Raw genomic sequence first — 25,211 nt, 5'->3', positions numbered from 1 at the left:
GCCACCGGGAGCAGCTCCCGACCTTTCTACACACCCCGTGCCCCTCTCCAGGGAGGACGGCCGGGCTTCCAGCCCCTCTCAGAGCCCGGTGCGGCGGCCCTCAAAGTCATCCCACATTTTGGGGGCTCACAGAAGCCGCCCTTTTCCAAACATGGACCCTGCCTGATGCATGAACCCCCTCCGCGAGCCCGCAATCAGGGGCAGAGTGTGGGGGACCCCTGGGAGAGTCTATGGTAAAATGGGGCGGGCCCCCTGGTCCACCGGTAATAACGGTTCAGTGCCCTCAGTCTGTTCCTCGTCTCTGGCTCGGGACGCCCCCAGGCCAATGTGGGGGCGAGAGGCAGGCGCCAGGCGTCAAGGGCAATGAGGACATGCAGGCCCGAATGGGGATGGGCGAGTTCCGCGCAGCAGAACCTTTCTTCACCGAGGCCTGGTTTCCGGCCGGTCCGCTTTGGAAGAGACACCGCACTTAACCGTCCCTCGCGCTCGCACCTCCCCCTCCCGGCCCAGTCTGCAGAGGCTCGCCTTCCTCTCCGCCCGCAGGTCGGGGCTGCTGCCGCGGGCGCGTTCCGCATCGCTCCGGGAGCCCCAGGCGTGGAGCTCCGAAGCCATCGACAGCTTCTGGCACTTCTGAGCTGCGGTGGGCGAGGGCCCGCGCGTTTCCTCCAGCTGGGGAGGTCGGAGAGCGGAGGCGGAGGCAGTTTCAGGCCTTAGGCCCCGCGGGCCGGGTCCAGTGAGACGCGACCATCCTTCGCCGAACCGGGCGCGCGCGGGCCTCTTAGGACCTCACCGGCGACCCGTAGTTCGGACACGCGCTTGCCGCAGGCCGCAGGAAGGAGGGGTCCAGTCTGAGGCCTGGGGCGACGGCCGCTATGGAGATCACCTCGGCCCAGGGCCCGCGCCAGGAGCCTTGGGGGCGGCCCTGACCGCCCTCCTCCCTGCCGGGGCCGGGTCGCGGACGTGCCCCCCGCGGCCGCCCGCCGCCTCTGCCTCTCCGGCCTCCCCGGGCCGCGCTGCTGCCTGGGCGCGGCGGCGGCGGCGGCGCCCTGTTGAATGGGCTGTGAGGGCCCAGGTTTGTAGCGCTGGCGAACGCGGCCTCCAGGGGCGCAAGGCAACAGCAGCGGTGGCGACCAAACGGGTGTTGGAGTTGGCGGCGGCCATGGAGGGCCTGGCTGGCTATGTATACAAGGCGGCCAGCGAGGGCAAGGTGCTGACCCTAGCCGCCTTGCTCCTCAACCGGTCTGAAAGCGACATCCGCTATCTCCTGGGCTATGTCAGCCAGCAGGGAGGGCAGCGCTCCACGCCCCTGATCATCGCAGCCCGCAATGGCCACGCCAAGGTGGTGCGCTTGCTGCTGGAACATTACCGGGTGCAGACCCAGCAGACTGGCACCGTCCGCTTCGACGGGTAGGTACTGCCCACCTCCGGCCTCCTCTCCTAGGCGCGCGGCCCGGCCCGGCCCGGCCGATTCTTGGTCCCTCCCCTCCCCCACGCTTTTCATGGAGGCATCACTGGTCCCTTTTTGTACCTCCTTCCGCCCCATTCATGCCCACTTCACCTTCCAGGGCTAACACTCCATCCCATGTTTTGCTGCTCATCCTCATCGGCCCCAGCATCTTATTTCCTCTGCAGGTAAAGAGCCACGCCCTCTGTTTTGATGTCTAATAGTTTATTCTTCTCTGGATAGTCTGCGAGCAGGCAGTATGAAGGAGGTGGCTGCCTTTTCAGGTTTTGCTGTGATCAGTACCGAGGTTGTAACCTCGAAATGATCGAGGTCAGCAGTTAACAGGGAAGACCTCTGATGAGTTATTCGGCCAGTTTTTACCGCTTCAAATTAGTGGGCCTGTGAAGCCCTCAGTGGCTTTGCGGGGGCCTTCGTGTCAGACAAGCCCCTGGAGCCAGCACACATATCCAGACATGACTGACTTCCCCATTGCAGGGGGTAGATACGTTGGCTGTAAAAATGGCACTGAGCTGGGTGTAGGAGATGATGCCATGGTGAGATTACGTGTTTCCGGTGATATTGCGGGGAAGCTTTATAATTTACTGTTTTTTCGTGGTGGGGAGTTCAAAAATTCATATTGTCAAAGTTAAAACTTGCCCTTTGGGTTTCATTGTACCTTTTTGGGGGTATGCTAATGTTGAACACACAATTGTCAGGTTTGACATTATTCCCTTTTCTGTGTTGGATGATTATAAAATGTTTTACAGATTACAAGTGCATAAGGATTTTGCTTCATTGATTACATTTGTTTTTGTTGACTTGTGCCAGAACTTAAGCTGCTTTAATATTTTCTTTTGAGGTTGGTGTAGTCCAAGCATAAAGATAACGTATTTCTCGTTTTGGTGATTGAAAACTGCTTGGTTAAAACATGATTAAAAAATCACTTCTTGAAGATAACTAGGGCATTGTTGAATTTTGATTGATTCTTTTTTAGGTTTAAATAAATAAAGGCCTTTCCTTCTGTTTTAGATGAGAGGAAGGTATTTGAGAGTATTACATTTTAGTGCAATGATAGCCCATGGGTGGTGGTTAATCTCTGCTACTACCTCTCTAGACATTAAGGAAATGATTTTTTTCATGTTAACCAGAGATGGCAACCTGATTCATGTTTGCTTTCCCTACTGGCTTCTGTAACTCCCCGCATTCCCAAAGCCCTTCCTGTATCCAGAGGAGTGAAGCAGATAGACCCTGAACTTCCTGCACCGTTCCAGTTGTACAGGCACAGGCATCCACTGAGAGAAGACTCTCTGCAAAAACAGTCCTTGGGAACAGTGCTGCTAGTGAGCTGGCTAAGGCCTATTTGGATGGGGGAAGAATAGTGGGGAGAAAAGTTTCCTAAAGCATTTGGAAAGGCTTTGCTTTACCACTGTCTTTCTTAACCATCAAAGAGAAAGTTATTTTGAGATGGCAAAAAAGACCCTGCAGTGATTAGAAATTGAGCCTATTTTGTGGCTTACCTTGCCCAGTAATCTGCACTGGCCTGTGAAATTAAGGGCTTCAGTGAGCAAACATTTACTGAACACCTACTGTGTGTCAGGCTCTGTGGTATTAACTGGGTAGGCAGAGATGAATAACATACTGTTCCCACTGTGGAGGAAGACAGTCTAGCAGGAGGCGGAGAGAAGTAGATACATCAATGAGTAATTGCAGATGCTATGCCATTTAGAAATCTTTTGGATGCTGAGGAGCACAGGAAGAGGAAGCGCTCAACTTTGTCTGGGGAATCAGGGAAGGCTTCATAGCCAGGTGATGCTTGAGCTGAGTCTTAAAAGGATTGTAGGAAGTGAAGGAGAGCGTCAGCAGCGTCATGTATTTGCAGTGACAAGTGTCCCAGTGCGGTTGCAGGAAGGGATTCAAACCACGGAAATTAAGACTGAGATTGTGGGAGACAAGAGGGGTGGAGGCCAATTTTGATGATCCTAGTGTAAAGTAAGTATCAAGAGTCAGACTGGTGAGACTCAAGCCCCAAACATTTCTATCATTCGTGATTTCCTCTGAGCCTTCTTTTGAAGCTTTTTTGTTTATGGATTATTACAGTTATGAATTTGTTAATGGCTATGATAAAATAGTTTAGTATTTATTTTATTTATTAAATGCCCATGATGGGCCCAGCCCTGTGCCACATTCTGTGGAAGATTCAGAAAAAATGTAAAGTTCCTACTTTTGACTAATTAGCAAAGGAGAATTGAAGTTTATGGCCACTTTTCTGCCCACTCACAGGATTCGAAGATTATTGTGCAGTTTATCCCAGTCATTGTAGCATTTCAGAACTAGGTAAAGATAGTGTTACAGTAAATGTGATGATTTTACTTTGCGCTCATTCCAGACATTGTGAAAATGTTAGCCTGAGGTGTTCACAGTATGAAGCTCACTCATCCCTTAGGAGCTGGCTTTTGAGGTACTTAGTCAAACTCCCATTTTTATTTATTTTTGCCTATTTTTTTAAAATTGAATTTATTGGTATGACATTGGTTAATAAAATTGTATAGGTTTCAGGTGTACAATTCTATAATACATCATCTGTATATTGTTGAGTGGTTACCACCTCAAATCAAGTCTCCTTCCATCTCCATTTATCACTTCTTTACCCTCTTCTGTCTCCCCCTATCCCCTTTCCCTGTGGTAATTACCATACTGTTGCCTTTGTCTATGAAGTGTTTTTTCTTTTCTTAATCCCTTCACCTTTTTCACCTGTGGTACATTTATTCAATAGAATATACTATCCGGCCATGAAAAAGGAAATGTTACCCTTTGTGACAACATGGAGGGACCTGGAGAGTATTATGCTAAATGAAATAAGCCAGTCAGAGAAAGACAAGTACCATATGATTTCACTTATGTGTGGAATCTAATGAACAAAATAAACTAACAAACAAAATAGAAACAGACTCAGAGACAAATAACAGACTTACAGCTGTGTGTGTGTGTGTGTGTGTGTGTGTGTGTGTTGGGGGGGGGTGTTTTGGGGTGTGGGTGAAAAAGGTGAAGGGATTAAGCCAAACCCCCATCTTTACAGTCCATTGACATTTGAGACCCATGGCCAGGGGGAACAAATAGTGTTTCCCAACTTTTAGTTACTTGTGTATCATCATAATTTTTTTGCCAAATTGTTTACCACCTCTTCTGTTATTTGCCTAATATTAAAAACAAAACAAAACACAGTCTCACTTCTTAGCTTTATCCTAAGCAATAGTATCAGTATAATTATGGGCTTGACATTGTATGTTTTGTGTGTGTGTGTGTGTGTGTGTGTGTGTGAGAGAGAGAGAGAGAGAGAATTAAATAACATTAAAAATGTAAAGAAAAGGTCTATGTTCTGCCTAACAGCTTCTATAATACTGTAGGAAACAAAAGTAGATTCATCATAGAGCTTCAACAGGGAAGGATTACCCATCCAGATTAAGTTCCATGATGATACCTGAGTCCTTGTTCATATATTTAGGAGTAACATTTGAAATTGTTTTACTTATGGCTTACTGTGTGAAGGCTAGAATGGACACATATGAGTGGATAAGAAGAAAAGTTACATGAGTGGGAATGAAAGAACCTTTAGTTGGAGAATGGGAAGATGTTAAGAATGTTACAGAAATTGCCCTAGCTGGTTTGGCTTGGTGGATAGAGCTTCAGCCTGCGGACTGAAGGGTCCCAGGTTCGATTCCGGTCTAGGGCACATGCCGGGGTTGCGGGCTTGATCCCCAGTGAGGGGTGTGCAGGAGGCAGCCAATCAATGATTCTCTCTCATCATTGATGTTTCTATCTCTCTCCCCCTCTTCCTTCCTCTCTGAAATCAATAAAAATATTTTTTTAAAAAAGAATGTTACAGAAATGGAAACAGAACAAAGGCTAGGTGTCACGTGACCACGCAATATTGTGTTGGCCTGACTGCTCTGTGCCAGAATTTGTAGGAACCCCTATAACTAGGAGAGGTTTGCTGACATAGATGGGAAGGAGAACAGGACCTCTGGGAATTCTGAGGCTTTTTGTTGAGTGCTTTTACTTTTAAAGACAGTGCTACTGCCCTAGCTGGTTTGGCTAATAGATAGAGCATCTATCAGCCTGTGGACCAAAGGGTCCTGAGTTCTATTCCAGTCAAGGGCACGCACCTCGGTTGCAGGCTCCTGGCCCTGGTCGGAGGGGGCATGCGGGAGGCAACCAATTGATGTGTTTCTCTCACATCGATGTTTCTCTCCGTCTTTCCCTCTCCCTTTCACTCTCTCTAAAAATCAATGGAAAAATATCCTTAGGTGAGGATTAAAAAAAAAAAAATAGCAAAGGAGTGAGGAATAAGATATCTATGAGAAGAAACTAAATGAGATGAATGACAAAAAAAAAAAAAAAAAAAAAAAAAAAGACTGTGCTACTACTCACATTTTTAATGAATGTCCAGGTAGAGGAAAGGCATGAGAGTCACATCATTTGACTTCATTAAGAAGTCATTGCCAGTATATATTTCCAGGAGCTATGTTTGATCTAATAAATGATTTTAAGGACTTTGGTTAGGATAAAGTGCTGATTATTTACATTTAGTGAGTTTTTATTTCCATTTCAAATGCTTGAACCAGACATTTTTTATTTCAAATTGAACCAGAAAATAGTTAAGCTTAGTTTTATGAACAGAAATGTTATCTTTGCAGTTTTGGACTGAGTCTAGAAAGATCATGGTTTTATAGAGTGCTTCTCCTATAGGCACTAAGTAAATATTGCATTAATTTTATTATATTTTTATTTTCTGTTATTAATGTGTTTAGTATTTTGTTTGAGGCAGTGTATGCTTATAATTTTAGCTGAATTTTATGGAAAAAGGAGTCATAGATGTTAGGATTATAATTCTTTTAATATCTTTAATATTTTTGTTTACATGTAGAAATTAAAATTTTACTACAGCTAATGTTTCTGGAGGACTAGTCATTTTACAATATACCAGAGGTCCGATGCATGAAATTCGTGCATTAGTAGGCCTTCGCAGCTGCAGCGGCTGACTCGATCCCTCCCTTGATCCCTGACAGCTGTGGCTTCATCTGGACGGTGGTCCTGACGGCCATTCGGTCGATTTGCATATTATGCTTTTATTATTATAGATTGCAGTGAATTTGTTTTGGTGATAAACTATTTAAGGAATTGTAATTGTCTCAGTGAAAATAGGTAGTGGAAATTTTTTTGAGGTAGCTTGTCACAAAAAATACAGAAAAATGGAAATTATTAAGCTATACCAGGAAATAATTTAATTTTTTCTCTTACACCATTCTTGGAAATTTGAGGGAAGAAAAATATTTTAATCATTTTTTTCTCTTTTTAAGCTTTAAAATGGGGTCATATTTATCTTGTACTGTTATTTCCAGAGTTACAGATAAATGCATGTGAATGCCCATTTTAATGTAACATTTCTTAAGTTTTTGGTAGTTTAAGGTTCATGTTCCTGGCATAATAATTTTACACTTAAAAATTTTAAAAAATATTCTCACCTGAGGATATGTTTCTATTGATTTTAGAGAGGGAGGAAGGGGGGGAGAGAGAGAGAGAGAGAGAGAGAGAGAAAGAAACACTGATGTGAGAGAGAAACATGCATTGGCTGCCTCCTGCACACACACTTGACTGGGAATCGAACCTGTGACCTTTTGGTGTATGGGACGATGTTCCAAACAGTTGAGCCACACTGACCAGGACAAAAATTTTATACTTGTATTTATTTTATTTTATTTTTTTTTGTTGTCCAAAGTTTTACATTTGTCTTCAATAATTTCATACTTTTAAAGAGTGCAAGAAAATATTGGAACTATGTAGATGTAATTGTATATTATTAATAGTGTGTTAATTTTACATTTGTCTTCAATAATTTCATATTATTAATTGTGTGTTAATTTTAGGGTAGATTAGGTTGAAAAATGCTTTTTAAATTGAAAAAAATGTCATGGGTTATGATTTCTTAGAATTGATTCATTTTATAGTTTCCAAAGTACTCTTTCATTTTTAACCTCATAAACTTTTTAGTTACATGTCTGTAAAATGGGCATATTAGTAGTATCTACCTCATAGGGTAATAGAGATGAGGTTATTATGAGAAATAAATGAGATATATTAAGCACTTAATACAGCTTGGCACATTGAAAGTATTAGCTATTGGTGCTCATTTAAACTGTTATTCTTTAAAATGATTTGTGCCTCTTTTTTGTTTATAATTATGCTTATTTTTAGTTAAGGTATAACATCTAGTATGGTGCATAACTCTTAAGTGTACAATGTGATAAGATTTTAATATGTTTACATATGTGTAATCATCTTCTAGATCAATATGTAGAACATTCTTATTCTAAAAGTTTCCCTTGTGTCTTTTCTCAGTCAATTCCTCTCCTTTCCCATCCCTCAAGTAATGATTATTCTGCCTTCTATCACCATAGATTAATTTTGCCTATATTTGAATTTCCTGTAAATAAAATAATAACAGTATACTCTTTGCTGTATAGCTTTTTTCTTTTTTTGCTTAACACGGTCTATAAGATTCATCCATGTAGTTGCTTGTATCAGTAGTTTGTTAATTTAATGCTTTATAATATTCCATTGTATAAATATATGGCAGCTTATTTATCCTGTTGCTGGATATTTTGGTTATTTCCAATGTTTGACTGTTACGAATAAAGCTGCTTTGAAAATTTTTGTATAGGTTTTCTGGTGGACATTTGCATTCTTTTCTTTTCAGTATATACCTGCTATGGAATTGTTGGGTCATAGGATGGATATATGTTTAACTTTAATAGTTATTGCCAGTTTTCCCAAAGTGGTTCAAGCAAATTACATTTCTACCAGCAATGAGAGTTTGTATTGCTCCACACCCTGGCCAACACTTAGTATGTCATGTCAGTTCTTACTAATTTTAGCTATTCTAGTGGGTTTATATGTTGGTAACTCCTGGTTTTAATTTGCATTCCCCTGGTGAATTATCTTGAACATCTTTTCATATGTTTGTAGTCATTTGAGTATCTTTTATGAAGTATACTTGTTTAATCTTTTCACCCATTTTTTTTTTTAAATCCTTACCCGACGATATTTTTTTCCATTGATCTTTAGAGAAAGAATGGAAGGGAGAGAGTAGGAGGGGAGAGGGAGAGAGAAAGAAACATTGATGTGAGAGAGAAACATTGATGTGAGAGAGACATATCAAGTAGTTGCCTTCTGCACGCATCCCAACCAGGGCGGGGGATCGAACCTGCAACTGAGGTATGTGCCCTTGACCGGGAATCAAACCCCAACCCTTTAGTCTGAGGGCCGATGCTCTGAGCCAAATCGGCCAGGGCATTTTCACCCATTTTTTTAATTGGTTGCTTGCTTTTTCTTATTGAGTTGTCGAATACATCTAATACAAATGTCTTCTCCCAGTGAGTGGATTGCCTGTTTTCTTTGCTTACAATGCCTTTTGATAAGGAGAAGTTTTTGATTTTAAGGTAGTCTAATTAATAAAATTTTTTATGGTTATTGCTATTTTTATAAGTTTTATTTCATTTAATTGATTTCAGAGAGAGGGGGAAGGAGTGCTAGTGAGAAACATTGATTTGTTGTTCTATTTTTTTATACATTCTGGTTAGTTCTTGTATTTGCCCTGACCAGGGTTTGAACCCACAACCTTGCCATATCGGGATATGCTCTAATCAACTGACCTACCTGGCCAGGACTGGTTATTTGCTGTTTTTTCATTCTGTTTAAGAATTTGTCATCAACCCTGAGGTCATGACGATAGTATTTTTTAAAAAAACTTTTATTGTTTTGCTTTTCATATTCTAGGTCAATGTTACTTCTAATTTTTGTGTATGGTATGAGATAAGAGTCAAGGTTAAATTCCCCCCCTATACAGGCATCTAGTTGATTCCAGCACCGTTTGTTAAAAAGACCATACTTTGTACCTGAATTTCACTTGAGCATTTGTCATAACTTGAGCATTTGGAGTTTTTGTTTGTTTGGTCTGTACTTGTACTAGTGACACATTATCTTAATTACTGTAGTTTGTCCTTCAACTTTATTTTTCTTTTAAGATTATCTTGGTTGTTCTAGGTCCTTTGCATATCTATATTTGTAGAATTGGCTTCTCAATTTCTGTACACCTGTGGATGCATCTGCTAAGATTTTGATTGCATCAAATCTATAGATCATTTGAGGGAGAATTGATATCTTAGCACTTTTGAGTCTTCTAAACCATGAACATGGACTATTTCTCCATTTATTTAGGTCTTTAATTTATCCTGAATGTTTTGTAGTTTTCAATGTAGAGGTCTTACACATTTTTTCATTAGATTTATTACTAGATATTTTTTGGTGTCTGATATTTTTTTTTTGACAGTGAAAGAAAAATTTTGAAGTTTGTGTTAACCATGACAATAAAAATGTAATAAATGAATTTTAATAAAATTGTTTGCAGAAGTACAGTTGGAAACCACTAAAACATGTATGTAATGTCTTATTATTCATTCTTTAGTTTAAAAAATTAAGTGGCACTTAAAAAATAAAAAGTTTGAGAAGGCTTCTAAATGTTTTTGAGATTTATCTCAAAATTTATCTCAAGATTTAAAATGCACAGATCTTAAGTGTGCAGTTAGGTGAGTTTTTTTCCTATCTACCCATGTAGCTACTATCTAGATCATGATATAGGATATTTTTAGTAGCTTTAAGCCTCTTCCTAGTCAATCCTACATCCTTCCTCATAGGTAACCCTATTGAGTAACCCCATGAGAAAGCTTTGCTTATAAATATTTTGTGTTATTATTTGAAACTGAAGTGATTGCTTTTGAATTATTATCAGTGGGTTTTTTATATTAAGCAGAAATAATAATATTGTTTTTTGGGTGTTGGTAATTGGGGTTATCTATGACATTTATATTATACCAGGAGGACTGTACTCTTTCACTTCATGAGAGGTATAGTTTGAGATGTGTTATAAGGTTGTATGGTGAGAAACTCACCAGTTAGGTGTTTGGTAATTAATTGCTTTAGTGAATATTGCTTTTGATTGACCTTTTTCTTTAACTTTCAGACAGGTATATTTAGTGGTTGTAGCACAGTAGCTTTAACTATCTCCAGCAAATATCTACTTTTAGGGTTGATAGTAATACGGTCAAAAGTTGGGAAACTGAAGTTGGGGAAAAAAATGAAATGAAAAAGTGGGAAAGATTGGCTTCCTAGCAAGCTAATTTTATTTATTTATTAAGTAATTTTTATTGATTTCAGAGAGGAAGGGAGAGGGAGAAGAGATAGAAACATCAGTGATGAGAGAGAATCATTGATTGGCTGCTTCTTGTGTCCCCCACTCTGGGTATTGAGCCTGCAACCCGGGCTTATGGTGTGACTGGGAATCAAACCGTGACCTCCTGGGTCATAGGTCAACACTCAACCACTGAGCCATGCTGGCTGGGCCCTAGCAAGCTAATTTTATATAAGTTATGAATCTGGCACATATTAGGCACTCAGTAATTAAGTGGTGACTGAAGCCACAACATCCAGTCATAAACTGAAGGTCAGGAAAGATGCCTACTTGTTTTTCAAAAAGTACTAGTTGTTTCCTGCTGTTAGTATTTTCTTCTCCAGTGGCGTAGTTGAGGAACACACATAGAGGCACAATATGCACACACACACACACACACACACAATTTTTTAATAGTTATTGATTTTTAGAGAGAGAGGAAGGGAGAGTATAAAATCAGCTGCCTCCTGCATGGCCCCTACTGGGGATTGAGCTGGCAACTCAGGCAGGGGTCCTGACTGGGAATCAAACTGTCAACCTTTCGATGCAAGGAGGACACCCAACCAACTAAGCCACATTGGCCAGGGCTATACATATATATTTTTTAAATTTTTAAATTGTAGTGTAACACCCTGGCTGGTTTGGCTCAGTGGATAGAGTGTTGGCCTGCAAACTCAAGGGTCCCGGGTTCGATTCCGGTCAAGGACATGTACCTTGGCTGTGGGCACATCCCCATTGGGGAGTGTGCAGGAGGCAGCTGATCGATGTTTCTCTCTCATCAATGTTTCTAACTGTCTATCCCTCACCCTTCCTCTCTGTAAAAAATCAATAAAATATATTAAAAAAAAACCCTGGAGTATAACATAGACAAATACATAAAAGTACATATTTACAAAGTCCCCTTTGCGCTTCCTGTCATTCATTACCTCTTCCTAAAGGTAACCAGTATCCTGACTTCTGACACTACAGATAAATATGTAAATGTAATAATACAGCATGTACTATGTTCTGTTGACTGCTTATGCTCAGCATCATGTTTATGTGATCCATCCATTTTGTTGTGGGAGCAGTAATTGTTTCATTCTCTTCGCTGTATTAGAGTGCGTGTAATATTTGGTTTGCTTAGATAATCTTAGGGCAAAGTTACCTGCTTAAATACTTTTCTCTCTAAAGCAGTTTCTAACCCAGTGTAACCTTAGAGATTGGGTGGCTTTCTTACTGACTTACTGAGAGAAGCTGGTACCTGGGGGATACTGGGAAGGAGGAACATGTACATGGCCGTGCTCTTACGAGCCAGTGTATCAGGATTTACCCCAGCATGTAGCTGAGGCCGCCGGGTTTGGAAGGCGCGATTCAAGAGGGATTTACGCAGCCTAGAGCTCCAGAGGGGGAAAAGGAGCTCGGCTTAACCACAGATGACTTAACCTTTTGCCCTAATTAAGTATATATTAAAGAGCTAGTGTATCAGTGTGGTAGTAAAGAAGTTACTTATCTCCATTTCCTCTATCTGAAATTTATTTACTTTTGCTAGTAGAAAGTTGGTGGTGTTTTGAAAAGTGTATATGCTTTAGTAGTAATACTAATAGCTCACGTTTATTGAGCTCATACTAGTTACAGGGTCTATGCATAGTGCTTACTTAAATTACCTGGTTTTATTTTCACCAAAAAGAATGTTTTATTAATATTCTGTAGATTGAAGTTTTGGTCAGTACAAATGAATCCATTCTTTAAATTTATCTTTAAATTTATGTGGCCTCCGTTTTCTGACTGTTGTTCTTTTCATGAATAATAGGTATGTCATTGATGGTGCCACTGCTCTATGGTGTGCAGCAGGAGCAGGACATTTTGAAGTTGTTAAACTTCTAGTCAGTCATGGAGCCAACGTGAACCATACTACAGTAACTAACTCGACCCCTCTGCGGGCAGCTTGCTTTGATGGCAGACTGGACATTGTGAAATACTTGGTTGAAAATAATGCCAACATCAGTATTGCCAACAAGTATGACAACACCTGCCTAATGATTGCAGCATATAAGGGACACACTGATGTGGTCAGATACCTTTTAGAACAACGCGCTGATCCCAATGCTAAAGCACATTGTGGAGCCACAGCATTGCACTTCGCAGCTGAAGCTGGGCACATAGATATTGTGAAAGAGCTGATAAAATGGCGTGCTGCTATAGTAGTGAATGGCCATGGGATGACACCATTAAAAGTGGCTGCCGAAAGCTGTAAAGCTGATGTTGTCGAACTGTTGCTCTCTCACGCTGATTGTGACCGAAGAAGTCGGATTGAAGCTTTGGAACTCTTGGGTGCCTCCTTTGCAAATGACCGTGAGAACTATGACATCATGAAGACATACCACTATTTATATTTAGCCATGTTGGAACGATTTCAGGATGGTGATAACATTCTTGAGAAAGAGGTTCTCCCACCAATCCATGCTTATGGGAATAGAACTGAATGTAGAAATCCTCAGGAACTGGAATCCATTCGGCAAGACAGAGATGCTCTTCATATGGAAGGCCTTATAGTTCGGGAACGGATTTTAGGTGCTGACAATATTGATGTTTCCCATCCCATCATTTACAGGGGAGCTGTCTATGCAGATAATATGGAATTCGAACAGTGTATCAAGTTGTGGCTTCATGCCCTGCACCTCCGACAGAAAGGTAACAGGAATACCCACAAGGATCTTCTTCGATTTGCTCAAGTTTTCTCACAGATGATACATTTGAATGAAACCGTGAAAGCGCCAGATATAGAATGTGTTTTGAGATGCAGTGTTTTGGAAATAGAACAAAGTATGAACAGAGTAAGAAATATTTCAGATGCTGATGTCCACAGTGCTATGGACAATTATGAATGTAATCTCTACACCTTTCTGTATTTAGTGTGCATCTCCACCAAAACACAGTGCAGTGAAGAAGATCAGTGCAAAATTAACAAGCAGATCTACAACCTGATTCACCTTGATCCCAGAACGCGGGAAGGTTTCACCTTGCTGCATCTAGCTGTCAATTCGAATACCCCAGTTGATGATTTCCACACCAACGACGTTTGCAGCTTTCCAAATGCACTTGTCACCAAGCTCCTGCTAGATTGTGGTGCTGAGGTAAATGCCGTGGACAATGAAGGGAACAGCGCCCTTCATATTATTGTTCAATACAACAGGCCCATCAGTGATTTTTTGACCTTGCACTCTATCATCATTAGCCTAGTTGAAGCTGGCGCTCACACTGACATGACAAATAAACAGAATAAGACTCCGCTAGACAAAAGTACAACTGGGGTATCTGAAATACTACTTAAAACTCAAATGAAGATGAGTCTCAAGTGCCTGGCTGCCCGAGCAGTTCGGGCTAATGACATTAACTACCAAGACCAGATCCCCAGAACTCTTGAAGAATTTGTTGGATATCATTAAGTGACTGGATATGTAAAATTGTTTAATGTGGTGCTAAAAAGTAAAGAACTTTAATCACAGACAATAGAATTATGTGTTCATAAATTCTACTTTTCTTTCCATTACCCTTTCTCTCTACCCATCCTTCCTTAGTTCTGTATTTAGTCTTCTAGTCTCATATGGTAATTGATTTCAAATACACTTTAAACAAAGCCACATTGTTTAGGTGTAACTAATCTAAGGTGTTTGAATATTGGTCACTTTAAGTACTTTTCTTTCTTTTTTTTTTTAAGGAATGAATATAAAATGTTTTGTTTATGTAACAGAGAACATTTCTGATTTGAAGTTGATAATGTTTGAAAAAAATTGCCTACCAAAGTATTTCTGTTAAGCCTTTGTTAGCATGTTATTCTTGTAGCAGTTTTGAGGATTTCATGAAGAAAAACAACTAAAAGTGGACATTAAAAGTAATGGGATACCCAGGTGTTCTGCACATGCCAAACTGCTGTAGGTAGTTTTCACTCTTCCATTAATTATGTTGAGTGATACAGCACATTATAACATCAGGAGGATTTAAAAAAATATAGCTGCAGATTAATCTGAAAAATATGCTAACTTAATAATAGTTATACATTTATAAAGTTAAATCCATTGAAATTATTGCATTATGCTGGGTGGTATATACCAAGTAGTAATAATCTTAAAGTGACTTTTCAGAAAATATTGATGGACTGTTTGCCTTTAGGCTTTGAATTCTAAAATTCTTTGAAGTCTCTGTTTTAATGTAGCTTATCTAAATTGCAGCAGTCTGCATTTGACTCAGCTCACAAATATGTAAAAATTATGAATGCTGTGTTTTCTTATGAAACAAATTGTCACATATAGTTACACATTCTATTTTTTTTTCTTTCTTTCCTCCTGTGTGGTAATTTTAAATTTGGAAACTACTTTTCTAGCAGGCATTATTTGTTCCTCCCTATTAAGGTGTGTATGATAGATGAAAGGAACCAGGATCTTTTTAAATTTTTTTTCCCACTTTATTTAGTCTGTGATAAGAAGTAGAAAAAAATCACTAGTGTGGTATAGGGAATTAAATATTTTTGATGATGAAAAGAATTTGCAATGCCACTTTGAAAGATAGTTCTGTTTGAGAGCTGCACATTTTTCAACCACAAAATGTCACTTATTCTGACAGGTTGTACAGAGGTTTTTATGTTTTTTTGTTTTGTTTTGCTTTAGTGGCAACATTTTAAGTGTAAGACTAAAAGAGTGATCTGTGATTATCTTTTAAGCATCACAGAAATTCAAGCAAAGCATACACACCTATTTTTATTGATGTTAAAAATGAGAAAGAAAGTAAAATTAGCTATATCTGTATTTTTCTCTCTAGTGCCAAATGAATGCCTTAGCTATTCATAGTGCATGGTACTGTAAGTGAAGACCTACAGCTTTTTTGTTTCTTTCATGAAAAGCATTATAATGATGTAGCAACATCAGATATAAACTTAAAACTTGTAAGGTTTCAATTAACATTTTATGTATGGAAATTGCTTTGTGAAGTATAAGAGAAAGGTTGCAGTTGGATCAGTATAAAACATAATGACCAAACCAAAATCAGCACCTAGGGCCTTAAAATAGCGATACCCCACAAAATGAAATACTTTGAAGGGTGGGACAGAATGGAAAGGGGGAACTTAAAGAGCTTTTCCCCCAAGAATGCAAGATACTTTTACAGCTACTGTAGTTATACTTCGTGTGTCTTCTTGCTTCAGTTAGGAATGTTTTGATGGTTAATTCTGTCATGGTAATATATTTCTGTTTTTCTAACCTGAGTTTTTACAAGGAAGATTGGTTTAAAGGGAGGTATTTGAATGAATCCTAATTTGAAAATTACTGGCCTTGATCCCCCTGGTGTGAGTCAAGGAAATACTGAACCTTGCTCTTGGCAACTGTAATGGACTGAAAGAGAAAATGCCCATCCTCAAGGTGAGTGAATCACACCTTTCTACAGCTCAGATCAGACCCTGCGTTTTTCAGACTTCAAGGCCTGCTTATTGACAGTCTGAGGAATGGCTGTGATAGATGGTATTCATTTGGTTTCATTATTTTTATTTTATTTTATATTTTATTGATTTTTTTACAGAGAGGAAGGGAGAGAGATAGAGAGTCAGAAACATCGATGAGAGAGAAACATCGATCAGCTGCCTCTTGCACATCTCCTACTGGGGATGTGCCCGCAACCCAAGTACATGCCCTTGACCGGAATCAAACCCGGGACCCTTCAGTCCGCAGGCCGACGCTCTATCCACTGAGCCAAACCGGTTTCGGCTGGTTTCATTATTAATGTATATGATTTTAAACACCAAAACTTCAAATATCAGATAATGTTGCATGTTTTAAAAATCATGTCATCCCTTTGGCTACCCAGGACCAGCACTCTTAGATATTGCTTATTTGTAAAATGAAGATAATGATATGTGTACATATTTACACATCAAAATTTAATGATGCTGTTTTTGAGGAGGGAGGACTGAATGCTGGAGAAAGTAAAACTGCTGATTGAAATGCTGACAAAGTTGGAGAAAATTTGAAGACAGTGGAATAAACTATGAACTCTGCTGATGGTAACTGAGATTTTATTTTACTATAGTATAGAAGCACATGTGTACTATATTGCTAAGGACCTGATTCTGTCTTGTAAAATTAGATATGTTTTGTGAAACACCTGTATAAAACCATTCTTGAAACGCGATCTACATGCCTGTTTTTTATTTGTTTTTGGTAGAATTTAAAATATGTTTAGCCAAACCCTTCCCAAACTTAAGTTTATTTGTTTTTGATTTTTTTTTTTTTAAGGAAAATAGGCAAAGAAAGGTGATAGTTTTGTATCTCAGCTCTCTGAGAACTCTAGACTGTCTTCATTTTCCAGCTACTTTTGTCATTTTATGTTTCTTATTGGTAGGATTAAGCTTTGGATTGTAAGTCTTTCTTGGTAGCATTACAAATTCAATCAAAACTACTTTGTCTTGCTCATAACTGTCATATAAATTTGGTTGACCTAGAGGCCCAGGTGGATGAATGCCTGGGCAAACCATGTGAAACTTGCTTGGTTTTGTGCTTTTAGTAGAGTTGGTAAAATGGGTTTTTGAGGTTAGGTAACTAACTCAAGAGACGGGCAGCAAAATCATCCCCTCAACTGATAAAGACGGGGGACATTTTTGACATAGAATTATGACACAACATCGTTTTTTTAGTTTACTTTGGTTGCACAGTCCCACTACCGTAAGGTTCTTTGCTGTGAAAACTTCAAACAAATTCAAAAGCAAGCTTTGGTCTTGCTTATTTCTGGGAAGGGTTTTATTTCGTGATACTAATTGTTGATTAATAAGTGGTAATCATGAGAAACTTAGGTGTGATAGCACTGTGTGAAGTAAAATATGATTTGGGGGCAGTGGATCCCTAAATAACTGCATTTGGCAAGTGTTTTTGAAAATTGAAATCCCAAGGGAACAACACTCTGTCATTGCATTTGAGGCAGCTCCTTATGAATAAGACCATTTTGGATTATTCAGGTAGAGCATTTGGGTGAGGAATGAGTTGCTTGACCTTGGATTACAGTTTGCTGGTTTTAGAAGCAGCCGGTGATTAAACTAGTGAGTAGATGGATAAAAGTGTAACGACTTGTTTTTATGGTAGATTTTCTGTAGAAGTCGTAAATGTTCCTTTTCAGGCTAGTCAGATGTACCAATGTACAGATGACTCTTCTGTTTTTCCTCACTAACTATACTGTAACATTAAAATGGGTTAAAGAAATCCAAACTCTGTCTTTTGCTCTCTGACAAGTTACTAGTTCATAAGATTTTAAACTGTGTATCCTACAGTGAAAATGCACAGCTCTGCTCTGGACATCCTCTCTAAGAAGTAGAAAGCTCCTAACCCTGTATGGCACATTGCAGGGCTTTCTCATACATGTCTGGCAGATTTGCCCACATCTCCAGACAGGCTGGGTTGTGTAGCATCCCCACCCCCAAATATGGGATTTGAAATAAATATTACACAATAGTGGTGATAGACATATTACTTTTTAAAACTGTAAAGTAATTGTGGTCTCTAGTCCTAGGTTTGTGGTGTGTTCATTTGTATTAATGTGTAGGGAAGGGACACTTTGACTTGGTGGTTATGGGGAGTGTATCTTGATATGTGTGCAGGGGTGAGTATTGCTAAACTATTAACAGCTTTTCATTTAGGGGTGAGTCACGTGATGAACGGCCCAATCAGAACAATGAAGGAACAAAGATGCAAGCTTTGCCAAGTGATGAAGTGAACAAGGTTTTGTATGTTTTTAATCAGGTGTTGTAAAATTTGTGCATGGCTTTTTTATTGTTGCATAATAATTGGTAGAGGAAAAAACATGAGGGGAAAAAAACCTCAGCTTTGCTAACCAATTTTTTCAGAGGTACATAGTTGGGGAGTAAAATCTGACTGGCTTTAAGTGTTGAAAGTTTCCATTTTTATAATCATCCCATCCTGCAATCCTCCATGTAGAGGAACTAAATGGTTGTATTCTAGTAATTCACTGTGATTTATAAAAAACCAGTGATGTTATTCTATTGTGCACTTTTGTCAAACCATTTACGTGACTTTAATAAACTTAGTAAACTTGCTGACTGTACAAGAGGTCTAGTAGTGATTTATATATTGCATGACATTTTTTATTTGAATTTGACATGTCAAATCATTTTTAATTTCGTGGCAATTTATAGTCCTAATAGCTCGGCTAATTTGAAACTAACAAAATTGCTGTGTAAAAGAAAACAATGGTGTTTGTGTTCAGTAAATGAAAAAAAAACCCAAAACTACCTCGAAGTTTGTGTCTTTATTATCAATGTGCCTTAGTTGAGCTCCTCTTTAGTTGAATTCATTTGAAAAAGGTTGTCAGTTATACATATGTATGGGGGGAAACTTCAGATAGTAAAGAAAATTTAAATAGTTAAAGCAAGGAAATTCCCTTCCCATGTCTCTGCCTCCCATTTGGACTCTTCAAAGGTAATCACCATAGCTGGTTTTTTGAGTAGCTTCTCAGAGCTTTCCTGTGCATATGTGTATTTATTTTTCTTTTCATTTAAAAAAATACACATGGATTTTATCTTTCCTATTCTGCATCTTGTCTTTTTTTTTTTTTTTTTAATTGACTTCAGAGTGAAAGGGAGAGAGAGAGAAACATCAGTGATGAGAGAATCACTGATTGGCTGCCTCCTGCACGCCCCCCACTGGGATTCGGACCTGCAACCCAGGCATATGCCCTTTACCAGAATTGAACCTGGGACCCGTCAGTCTGCAGGCACTCTAGCCACTGAGCAAAACTGGCTTGGGCTGTATCTTGTCTTTTTCAGCTATATCATAGACATTTTTATTTTTTATTTTGGTAAGTTTAGATATAAAAAACAAAACTTCATAGCAATTTAATTCTATGGGTGGACCTACAATTTATTTAACCCGACTTTATTGTTGAACTTTGAGGTTTTCAGATTATTTATATTCCAAATAATGCTTCAGTGAACATCCTAATGTATTCTATTCATAGAAAAATTCATTACTAAGCACTGGAGTTTTTGGTTTAGTTACTGAGTATATAAAATCTTGTTAGAAGTTACCAAATTTCCTTCTGTCTGCCTACACCTTTATTGACACCAGATATTACCTAATCATTTAGTTTTTGTCAAGATGATTGATGAAAAATAGTATTTCATGGTTTTGATTTGTGTCCCTTTGTTATGAGTAAGGCTGACTTTTTTTATGTATTTACTGACCTGTATGTTGCTTTTGGGTTGTCTTTTTCTTGTTAAACTTTTTTTTGAAAGTTTAAGGAAATTTTCTGTCAGATGTCACAGTTTATAGTTTGTTTTACTTTAAATATAGTAGTTTTTTTTAAAAAAATATTTTATTGATTTTTTACAGAGAGGAAGGGAGAGGAATAGAGAGTTAGAAACATCGATGAGAGAGAAACATCGATCAGCTGCCTCCTGCACACTCCCTACTGGGGATGTGCCTGCAACCAAGGTACATGCCCTTGACTGGAATCGAACCTGGGACCCTTGAGTCCGCAGGCCGACGCTCTATCCACTGAGCCAAACCGGTTAGGGCAAATACAGTTTTTATAGAAGTTTACATTTTTATGTAGCCAAATTTGTCTTTTGTAATTTGCTTATTGTAATGTGGTTCCATTCCAAGATCATAAATCTTTTTTTCACCATGTTTTCTTCTAGTTCTTTACTGGTGTTTCCCTCCTACTTCTCTCCTTCCTCTTCCTTTTTCCCTCCTCTTCCTCTTCAGGTGGTTCATAAAGGTTGTTGGCAAGCTTAGATAAGTTGTGTTTTCTAATCTGCCTGTGCTCTGTAAATTTGGTGTGCTTAGTCCATCCCAAGATCAGGAATGGGGTTTGCTCCTGCCTCAACAAGTGGGAATAAACTTGAAAATTAGCACTTACTAAAGCACCTGCCTGCTCTGTAGCAGGCACTGTACCAGGGATGTGCATACACAAATAAGAAAGATGGTAACTGCCCTTGGTAAGCTTGTCCAGCTGAATGCCCCTATTTGAAATCTGATTTTCTATTTTTCTTCAAATTTTAATTTAATTTCCAAACTAAAATTTTATGATGTTACTTTTTTACTCTGGCTTGGGCCATCTTCTAAAACATTTCAGAAAACATCATCTGAGTTGCTGCTTGATTTTTATGTAGTACCAGGGAGATAAGAACAAAGAACATGAAAAACTGATAAGAGAGGGTGAGTCCATTAAGGAATGGTATTCCATCCTTTTTAAAACAAATATTTCTCTGCTCGTACCCTACTGTAAGCCTCATGAGTTTGCTAAGTACATTTTAGCCTATATCACATGGAAAAGTTTCAGAGCTCAGGCACCAGGCTTCTAACACTCTTTACCCTAAACCTTCAAAGCTCTGTTCTGTTTCACTTTCTGTTTTGGAACATGCAGTCCTGCTTTAGTGTGATGTCAAAGCTAATGGAATAGACCAGCGGTTCTCAACCTGTGGGTCGCGACCCCTTTGGCGGTCGAACGACCCTTTCACACGGGTTGCCTAAGACCATCCTGGGGGTGGGGTGGGGAGTGGGAGGAAGGAGATGTTTTGCTGGGAGTTTTGCCCGTAGCTGCCAACATAGGCCCCAGGGCAGCTGAGAAAGGCTGCCCTGTTTAAGAAACTGACATTGACGATTAGAGAACAACAGAATTTTGTGGCTCTGGGTTGCTGGTTCTCTAAGTTTTAATGGGCTTGAAATTACATCATAGAAATTGGATTTGGGAGGTCTGGGTGGAACTTAGTCTGTGGTTCCGATTGAAGTGGCTCTGGGACCCCACTTTGAGAAGCTCAGCTCTGGATACATAATCTACTTTAAGAGGCACAAATTGCCCTCTGAGCTTGCATACCTACACCATCTAATGCCAGAGAGAAGCTGCACTTATCCCTGGATTTCTCCTTTCCAGCTCTCAGCTGGCCGGAACTGACACCACAGTCGATGTCCATGTCCTCGAAGAACATTGATGGCACAAGGGCCTGAGGACCTTTGAGTCTACCCCCAATGTGCCCCTCAGTTCCTGTGTCTTCTCTGAGGGACTGCCCTTCCATATGGGCTCTCACCATGTCAGAGTCAACAGTGAAACCACCTGGGACATCTTGCCCATCTCATTTCATAACTTCTTGTTGGAGGCCTTTCTCCTCTAGCAGACAGTGAACCTAGAACTTAAGAAACCCCACAATCCATGGACCAAATTCCAAAACCATCTTCTGTTGGTAATTTGGTTTATAAGAGTCAGACCTTGCCCGGGTTTTTTCTCCGTCCACGTGTTTGTTGCAGACTTGCTTAAGTATCACGTGGCCACCTGGCGGTCAAAGCAGCTGGTTCAGAGTACTGTCGAGGATGGGTCTAATGCTTTTAAAATACTGAACAATACTGAGCCATTTTTAAGTGAGTTACATTTCATGTTAACACTTGAGTTCAGCCCTTAGCTCAGCCGTGGGCAAACTACGGCCCGTTTGAAATGAATAAAACTATTGAAAAAAAAGACCGTACCCTTTTATGTAATGATGTTTACTTTGAATTTATATTAGTTCACACAAACACTCCATCCATGCTTTTGTTCCGGCCCTCCGGTCCAGTTTAAGAACCCATTGTGGCCCTCGAGTCAAAAAGTTTGCCCACCCCTGCCTTAGCTCTACAATTATTATTCTACCAGATAGAACATTGCTAATAACATCCATCTGCGAACCACAATATGAATTTTAATGTTGACTTGAGGTTGCACTTTGGGTTGCTTGCCACGGCATACCAAAATTGCTCTTCATCTCCCCTCAGCAAAAATATACAGCAAATCCCACTCTGGAGACTTGCAGGAATGAGAAAGGCTTCCAAACTCCAGGCTGGAGCTGAGTTAATTTGAACAACATCATGATGAGAACACAATTCCCATTACTCCTCATGGAAGGTCACCTGTGCATGTTAACCCCTTGTATGTTTTCTAACTTATATGTTCACTTGCCTGCTGACCTCATCGGTCAGCACCAGGGGAACTTTGAAGCAAAAAATGATGCCTTGGGCCCTCTTCCAACCAATTAAATCTGAATCCCTGGGCTGGGCCTTTGCATAGGTATCTTTTAAAGCTCCTAGGTCAGTGGTTGGCAAACTCTAAATTAGTCAACAGAGCCAAATATCAACAGTACAACGATTGAAATTTCTTTTGAGAGTCAAATTTTTTAAACTTAAACTATATAGATAGGTACATTGTTATTAACTTAATTAGGGTACTCCAAAGGCTTAGGAAGAGCCACACTCAAGGGGCCAAAGAGCCGCATGTGGCTTGCGAGCCGCAGTTTGCCGACCACTGTCCTAGGTGATTGTAATATGCAGCCAGGCCTGAGAAACTGCTCTAGCATGAGGCTCTGCACGATATATGGTGCATCTTCTCTGCTTGCCCTACCAGGCACTCTTAAGCCAGTCTTAGATGTTTATACCCAGAGCTAATAAATTGGGAAAGGGAAATGGATAAGAAAAGGAGAAGGACACAGTACAAAGGGCTTAAAGATGCAAGCCTCCCATTCTTTTCATCTTCTTATCAGTTGTTCTTGGTGTAGGCTCGGGGAGGCCTGGAGGGCCTGGAGCTCTGGGGATAGGCTGCCTCTGGGAGTCCAGAGGTTGCAATTCAGTGACTTCTGGCTGCATCTGACCTGCAATACATTTTGTTGGGCCTGCAGTGTGGTTACACATGGAAATTAAAATAAAAATAAAAATAGAATTTCAATCTCTAAAAGTAAGGGTCCAAAAAGGCATTCAGTTGATTTTGACAAGACTTGGTGCTTAAAATGTGGGTTCATCGATTCTCCTTCAGCAAGGTTACTCCATTCATGGGGATAATGGCTCAAATGAAATACGATTTTAAAATGTTTCCTTCTGACTTTGGTTTTACCATTTGAGAAAAAGATATCCCCATACATTTCTTTTGCTCCTTCACTGTGCCCTTCTCAGGCAGGGTTAGAATCTGGGATTAGTTTTGATTTTGTTGTGGAACCTAGGACTACCTCAATTTCACTGGTTCTGAGGGTCCACATCTATGGGGGAACAAGATCAAATAATTTGTAAGGTTCTGCTTCTGGCTCCTTGGGATGACAGTAGCACAGAAATAGAATGGAGACAAGTTGGTCTAAGAGCAGCCTGTGCGTAAGGGCGGAGACACCTGAAGTCCGCGTGTGAGAAGGTCAGCACTGACAGCCGGCTTGGAGAAGTGTGGGAGGCCTGGGAGGGGAGAGCGGGAACAGGGGTAGAAGCTACAGTGACATGTGCGTCTCAACCATCCACATTGGCCAGAGATGGAATGGCTGGTCTTGGGAGGGAGAGAGTGCTCTGTCACAGGAGATGTCCATAGCACACCAGGCAGCCACGTGAGGGAGCAAATGGTGGGCAAGGCCCTCCCGCCACATAATGGGAAGGAAGTAGGACGCCTCTTCATCCCCATACTCCTTCAAAGAACAGAGTGCGTTAGCTAGGATGTTTTGCCCACAGAAAGGGAAGTCAGCGCCCTGGTTGTTTTTAAACACTACTTTTTTATTTTTTAAAAATATTTACGACAGCAAAGGTCGTACTATGTGATGGGGACAAATGCCTTTGATGTATCCCCCTTTCATTTCTACCTCAAAATAAGGCTAAGGCATAAATTACTCGGCTTGGGCACCAGCTGTGCCTCTTGTCCTCGCGGCGCCGTCATTGGTGGTACCACTTGTCCTACGGGCGGGCGGGTCAGATATTTGCCACCAAGGGGGTCCCTGTACCGGCCTTATTCAGTGCATTCCGGGAGGAGAGCCCTTTTCCTGTGCACAGTGGATGGAGGGGAGGGTTGGAAGGCTGTGTGCATAGGGATGGGCGATACAGGGAGAGGAGGCTCCCCACCCTTACCCTGCGCCCAGCTTGCCCCAGGAGACCTGTGGGAATGCGGAGCTATAGGGGATTGTGTCACCCACACGCTTCTGGATGTACCTTCTGGGAACAAAAGCTGTGGGGAAGGGCGGGGGGTGGGGGTGGGATGGGGGTCGAGAGCACGGTGGGGGAGTGTGTGTGGCAGTCAGTGTGAACATTTGGGGGTGCCTCCCCATCTCTGTGTGGGCGCCTGGTTTCTGGATCCCAGCTGCCTGTCCGTCACAGTCTCCATGTCCCAGAGTCTTCATCCCTGGCCCTCGTCTGTCCTCATCGAGCCCTTGCTGTTCAGGGGAAGCTCGGGGACCCACCTCCTGCCTGGGGAAGGGGTAGGCGTGACTCAGGAGCTGTTGGCAGCGTGGGGGTGGACGACAGTACAGAATTCAGATCTGCTGTCCCACTGGGTCTATTGGAACTAAAGACCTGGAGTGCACAGAGTGGGTCTGCATTTGCAGTCTTCCTCTCCGGGTTTCTTCTGAAGAGGAGGATTAGGAATTCCTAGCACCTTAATGGTGGGGGTAGCCAGCCTCCCAGAGCCTGGGGAGGCTTTGGGGTGTGCCTTGGGAGAGGTCCCTTTCTATTCCCAGGGATCTCTGTT

General features: G+C 40.8%; 1 protein-coding gene across 1 annotated transcript; it reads left to right on the top strand.

Moving 5' to 3' along the window:
- The first annotated feature begins 851 nt into the window (after positions 1-851).
- Positions 852-15,468, top strand: FEM1B (fem-1 homolog B). The gene is made up of 2 exons (XM_081113341.1): positions 852-1,407; positions 12,520-15,468. The coding sequence occupies exons 1-2, from the start codon at positions 1,160-1,162 to the stop codon at positions 14,153-14,155; spliced, it is 1,884 nt and encodes a 627-aa protein (XP_080969467.1). The 5' UTR covers positions 852-1,159; the 3' UTR covers positions 14,156-15,468.
- The last annotated feature ends 9,743 nt before the right edge of the window (positions 15,469-25,211 follow it).

The sequence above is a fragment of the Myotis nattereri genome (assembly GCF_964212035.1).
Source record: "Myotis nattereri genome assembly, chromosome: 1".
NCBI classification, from domain to species: Eukaryota; Metazoa; Chordata; class Mammalia; order Chiroptera; family Vespertilionidae; genus Myotis; species Myotis nattereri.
The sequence above is the reverse complement of the archived record's forward strand: the minus strand, read 5'-3'. Positions and strand labels throughout refer to the sequence as shown.